This window comes from Aulostomus chinensis, chromosome 5 (genome assembly GCF_037954235.1).
Source record: "Aulostomus chinensis isolate RoL2024-O1b breed Wild chromosome 5, RoL_Achi_v1.0, whole genome shotgun sequence".
In the NCBI taxonomy this organism is placed as follows: domain Eukaryota; kingdom Metazoa; phylum Chordata; class Actinopteri; order Syngnathiformes; family Aulostomidae; genus Aulostomus; species Aulostomus chinensis.
Genome location: NC_141324.1, coordinates 12,374,647 through 12,380,838, shown reverse-complemented (window position 1 = coordinate 12,380,838; position 6,192 = coordinate 12,374,647). Strand labels below are relative to the sequence as shown.

At 40.1% G+C, this 6,192-nt stretch overlaps 1 protein-coding gene across 1 annotated transcript; it reads left to right on the top strand.

Annotated features, from left to right (window-relative positions):
- The first annotated feature begins 304 nt into the window (after positions 1-304).
- On the top strand, positions 305-1,930 carry LOC147261226 (regulator of G protein signaling 5-like). The gene is made up of 5 exons (XM_086204871.1): positions 305-431; positions 536-625; positions 753-814; positions 911-1,074; positions 1,329-1,930. The coding sequence occupies exons 1-5, from the start codon at positions 388-390 to the stop codon at positions 1,536-1,538; spliced, it is 570 nt and encodes a 189-aa protein (XP_086060997.1). The 5' UTR covers positions 305-387; the 3' UTR covers positions 1,539-1,930.
- Positions 1,931-6,192: the final 4,262 nt, after the last annotated feature.

Sequence of the window (6,192 nt, the reverse complement as noted above, 5' to 3'; positions counted from 1 at the left end):
AACATCTTTGAACTAAAATATTGAGCAACTAAAAACACACGGGAGATAACCTACAATCAAAATGTCCTAAAACTGTGGGATTTTGAGCATCTAGTTCTTCATAACAGCCTAGAGAAAATGTAAGTGTATGAAGTACCTCAGTTACGGCAAGTGTCACAGTCTGGGGAGGTGGGGGGGGGGGGGGGGACGAGGAGTTTCCTCATCCTCCCTCTGGTTTCCTTTGATTGGCTGAGGGATGTGATGTCACAGAGTGGCCCATCCTATAAAAAGATCATTTTCCCACACAAACTGCAGACCAGCTGAGAGCACTTTGAGCAAGAAGAGAAGGCTCAGGGACTGATTGTAAAATCTCTCGGGAATATCCACCAGCGATCTGTAAAACTCATCATGTGCAGAGGATTGGAACTGCTGCCCATCACCTGCCTAGAGAGGTGAGCATTCTAACAATTTGAAAAAGGTTTTTGTGCACTGTCAGAACATTGTTCTCTTTCAAACTTGTATGTAACCGTTGCTTTTGCTTCATGTTATGCCACAGGGCAAAGGAGCTGAAGGCTTTGTTTGGAAGTTTGCTACAGAAGTCTGATCACAGCAACAACGAGCAGGCAAAAAAAAGTGAACAACCAAGGTAAGACATATTCAACTTCTCTTCTGAAGTATAATAATAATTATAACAGTAATAATAATCATAATAATAATAATAATGTACACATCGCATCATCTTTTCAAAATGGTTTGTTTATTCGTTGTTGCAGCGTAAAATCAAACGAGCCTTTAAAATGGAAGGAGTCGTTTGAAAAACTGCTGTCCTGTCAAAGTAAGTAGGCTCCAGCCCTCCAGATCTTGCCTTACATGTTTCAGTCCCTCCAGATGTTAACAATAGATGCTAATAGCATCTCTCTCCTCTTTACAGATGGACTGTGCCTATTCAGAGCATTCCTTATCTCGGAGTTCAGCGAGGAAAACATTGCCTTCTACTTAGCATGTGAAGACTACAGGACATCTAAACCATCCAAACTGGCCGCCAAGGCCAAGAACATCTATGATGAGTTTATCAGCTCAGATGCACCACGAGAGGTTATTATTATTATCATTATTATCATTATTATTATCATTATTATTATTATTATCATCATTATTATTATTATTATTATTATTATCATTATTATTATTATTATTATTATTATTATTATTATCATCATCATTATTATTATTGCTGTTGTTTTTGTTAATTATCATCAAGTTAAACAACCACAAATGTTTACATTGATTAAGTCAGTGAGTGTGACTGCTATAAAATCTAGTAAATAAATAGGTTTCCTGTCTAACAGGTAAATCTGGATCATGTGACTAAATCAATCACCAAGATGAACATGGACCAGCCCAGTCAGTCGTGCTTCAGTCTGGCCCAAGGCAAAATCTACACCCTGATGGAGAAAGACTGCTACCCTCGTTTCCTCAAGTCCTTGGCTCAGCAGAAAGGCCATAATGGGGTAACCAACTTTGTCAAAAGCTGTCCTGAGATCAGCAGGGAGATGTGATCCCTCTTCGAATGGACGTAAGCTTACTGATGCCCAGTAGAAAGGTACAGAAGGAAACATACCTCAGCTGAAGAGTTCTGCACTGGCTTGTGGAGTTATTTGAAAGCTGAGAGTTCCACAGACTTGAGTCCAAGCAGGAAGCTGAAGGATTTGAAGCTGTGACGGACCCAGACTGAGCTCAAGATGACGTCAGGCCACCCTGGAATAAATGTTAGACAGCAAATGAGACAGAAATGAGTTTTCTCACTCAACTACTGCTGGGAGAAAAACTATATTATCTGTAGCATTAATGTTTATTTATTTACTTCTATCTAACTTATTTTTCAGTACTGTATGACTGCTGACTGTGCAGCTGTTTGGCAACTGTATTTTGTACTGTATGTTTTTTTATTCAAAGGATTATATGTAAAAAATAAAAGATTTCAGTCTTTTCAGAAACAAAAGGTTATTCATTTTTTTCCGTTTTTCAAGGAAAATTCTGTTGTTCGCAAGATCGTTACTGAAGTAAGAAAAAATGTGGAGAAAAATCATTGCTTAAGTTGGCTCTTACACTGCTAACTAAAGCGGGGCCTCCGTGGTTCCACTATACATGTACGTGAGTAAATGACTCCCATCCTCAAGGCCGAAGTGAGTGTTTTCCTGTAAATTTATCATTGTAAGAACATGTGTTTGACCCTGCACATCCACATGATTACAGTAGATCTGGAATTTTAGCAGGGGAGTTATTTTAGTTGTGGTCCAGCTGGAAAGCGGAAATGATCCAGCTCTACCTGCTATTTCTGCTGTCAAAATACAGAAAAGGTTCAAACTACCTCATCGCTCAGGTGAACAAAATCGAATGAAGTGCAGGAAGTCAGTATTTCAACAGATTTCTTCCAGTATTGATGGTTGACAAATGTTTTATAGCGCCCCAGATGACTAACGTTACATTAGCTACACAAAAACTTCTTAGTGTAAGGTCAGAACACATATTTGTGCAAATGAATTAAATCTCAATGAACAACAAAGAAATTTAGGCTTGGAGAAGGCTTTCATTTCTCATCCCTCCCAACGAATGATGCCATGTCAGTGATAGGGTTGACAGGTGTTCTTCCTCCTTGGAAGTCGGAACTTTCCCATTTCCCAGATGCTCATGAACACACTATAAGCAATGTAGTTTGGGCACCAATACATAAACTTGATTATTTTCTCTTCTTCCAACATTTATGCCCAGTTCAGATTTAGAACATGACTCACTCAAACTTTCAACTATTTGCTGCGCAACACTGTGAAACCTGACAGTGTCCCCCACTGCGACTGGATGAGGCAATGTATTTTTTTTAATCACTGGTGACTTGGCAAGCTGAGCTGCAGACACCACCCCTACCTGGGAGTACTCAAGCAGAGAAAAGCTAATATACACCACTTTGAGTCTCCCCACAACTGTTTCATCTCATTACAGAGTCTTTGGTCTAAACTGGTTGGACACTAGGTTTGCACTCTTCACCATTAAATTCAAGCAATGAAACTATCCATCCATCCATCCATTGTCTTCCACTTATTCCTATCAAGGGTTGCGGGGGGGCTGGAGCCTATCCCAGCAGCGACAGGCAAGAGGCGGGGTTCACCCTGGACAGGTCGCCAGTCCATCGCAGGGCCAACACATAGAGACAGACAACCATTCACACTCACAGTCACACCTACAGTCAATTTAGAGTAACAATCAGCCTCGTCCTCTCTTGATGTCTTTGGACTGTGGAGGAAGCTGGAGTACCAGAGAGAACCCACACAGGAACAGGGAGAACATGGAGACTCACACAGAAAGATCCTGTGCTGGAGCCAGGACTCAAACCTGGAACCTTCTTGCTGTGAGGCCACAGTGCTGACCACTGCACCACCGTGCAGCCTGCAATAAACCTATATAAATACAATAAACCAATATAAATACAATAAAACTATATAAATACAATTTTAAATGATGTAATTGAATTAAAAATCAGCCAAGGGACTCATGAAGAAATAATTTGACAGTTTGAAAATACGCTCATGCTCTCCTCTTGCAGATAAGAAGTAAGATGGCCCTCATGTTTGTCCATTTACAACAAAGTTACAAGTCATGGCAATTAGCCTTGCGTAAGGACTGGAAGAGGAGGGAAACCATTACAAATCCTAATATTGTGCTTCCTTCAGATAATTAGGGCCTGAGCCTGAAGGTACTTTGGGCGAAGACCCTATTATGTTTGCTCGTTAACTGTTTATCCCTGATTCCAAGCTCAGCTAACACTTGACCTGTCCTCAACCCATTTTTTACTCAGCATAAAAATATGAATGTGTGTGTGTGAGTGTGTGTGTGTGTGCGTGTGTGTCATGTGTTCACTTTCCCTCTTAATGCAATCACCATGGAGACAGTATCCTTCTGCTGAGCTCTTCCACAGACAGATCTATTTACTACCTGAATAGCCACTCAGCATGTTAGTCACAGCCACCTCCCTTCCTTTAGTAAATCTGCCCCATCTCTCCCTTCTCCTCCATACATCAACTCATCAAGTATTTGGCACTCTCCTCACTGATCAGCTCCTACACTATTATAGTGGAAAAACTGAATCCCATTCAAACACTCAGCCCCTGAGGAGGCGAAGGCCGAGTCATTAACACCACTCTTGTTGTTGTGGGAAATGGCAGAGGCTGGCACTCCACGCCAAGCCTCTAATACCCCTTTCACACTGAAACACATGTGGTTTTTGTACCTGCGTTTGCTCTGCGTTAGGGCGCATTCTTCTAGCAGACATGGATCTGAGCTCCCGCTGTGGGGACTGCGTGCCTGTGTTTTCTCTCATACGTCATTGCGCTGACAATGTCATCATTGCACATAAAAGTGTAACGTAAGGTTTCCCGATTGGTGGGAGTTCCAAGCATGACAGATTAATTCACGTAAGATCATACACATGTAAATTGTTTGAAAAAAGGAGTGACATCGTGTCTCGGGGGACATCAACAGCAAAGACTGATCTTATGGCAGAGGCCAAAACTTTACTGAGAGATGAGTGAGCAGCTCTCACAGCACAGCACAGCACAGCCCAGCCCAGACAAATTTTTTTATTTTATTTTTTTTTCCAGAGCTTCCCCAATGACAGCCTGATAGGTGGCACAGTGACAAAATCAGAATGCGACAGGGAGGTAGACTTACGTCAACAGGTAATATCACAGGAAACCTGAGACAATGCGGGTTGCCCTTTTCAGACTGCAGGCAAGCCGAGCAAAGCAGAGGCAAACTGCTAAACACCTGAGTCGCTTGGACTTCAAGCCAAGCTCTTCCTTCAGATGAATTAACCTGCATATGTTATTCTTTATCGTGAGATATAAACAACTGCACTGAAGAGAACATTTAGCTTGTGAGTCATTGCTAATTTAGGCTCTAAAATATGATCTTTACCTGGAAAATAAAAGAGGCTGAGATGTGATCAGGCTGCACATGGGTAGACAGAAGATTATTAGACTATTTGTTTTTTGAGAAACTGGATTTTACGTTATCGTGAAGGCATGTCAAGAACTTTTTAGATTAAACTAACAATTTATGGAGACCTTCAGTGAGTTTATTTCCACAGAGCCATCCAATAAGCTCTCCTTAACCAGCAATAGTTTTGTCAAAAGTAAGGTTTTTTGATACATGTGGATTAGGAATATTTAAAACAGTACTGATACTCATTTTCCTCACTATCAGTACCACTCATACCAGCGGCACTTATTAGCACTTTCTTCTCTTCATCAATGAGAGGATCCAGGGTTGTTGGTTTTTTTTGACAAGGGGTTTAATTTCTGCTACTTTAAAGGACTATGGAACATAACCAAATAGCAGTGACACATTGATTTTATCTAAGAGTGAGGCACCAACTTGGGATAGTCGTTAAGCAAATTGGGATGGGGTCTAGCAGACACGTCTATGGTTTAGAGGAGGAAATTATTGTACTATGTTCATGAAGGTCAATGGAAGAAAAGCTATCGAGGTATATGTCTGGGCCTACAGCTGCCTCTAATGTTTCTGAGGTTATAGATTTCACATGCATTAATTCAGAGTAACCAAAGCCACTCCCAATTTTACTGGATTGTCTGTGAATTTGGAGGATATCCCATGGCACTCAAACCAAAACTCAGGAAAAACTGTCAAACTATATCGTGAACTCTAAAATGCATAGTAAATTACTTTTTTTCTTACTTGATGTCATAATCTTTAAATCATATGCATGTCTCAACGCAACTACTGTTGAGTAACTATCTATACTGTGTGTGTGTGTGTGTGTATATATATATATATATATATATATATATATACATATATATATACATATATATATATATATATATATATATATATATATATATATATATAATCATAATGTTCCCCAAAAAAAGTAAAGTTTGGGGTGATGATGAATATGTGGCTGTGGTGTAGCCTCATGTTAGCTCTGTGCCTCATAATCTAATTTACAATTCAAAAATCATAAAAGTGCTGTTCATTTGTGAAGTTTATCAATGAAAAATGTCTCATGAACTTTTGTTTGCCACAGAGCATCCCAAATCTGATGTAACCCATTAGTTTTGGTCTGGGGAACCCATGCAAACTTCACGATTGGCCAACAAAAAAATGTCATCCATGCAGCACACTCTAAAAGAATTG

Coding starts and splice junctions, on each gene's coding strand:
- LOC147261226 (XM_086204871.1), top strand. CDS start 388: ATGTGCAGAGGATTGGAACTGCTGCCCATCACCTGCCTAGAGAG. Junction 432..535: donor CCCATCACCTGCCTAGAGAG/GTGAGCATTCTA, acceptor GTTATGCCACAG/GGCAAAGGAGCTGAAGGCTT. Junction 1,075..1,328: donor GCTCAGATGCACCACGAGAG/GTTATTATTATT, acceptor CCTGTCTAACAG/GTAAATCTGGATCATGTGAC.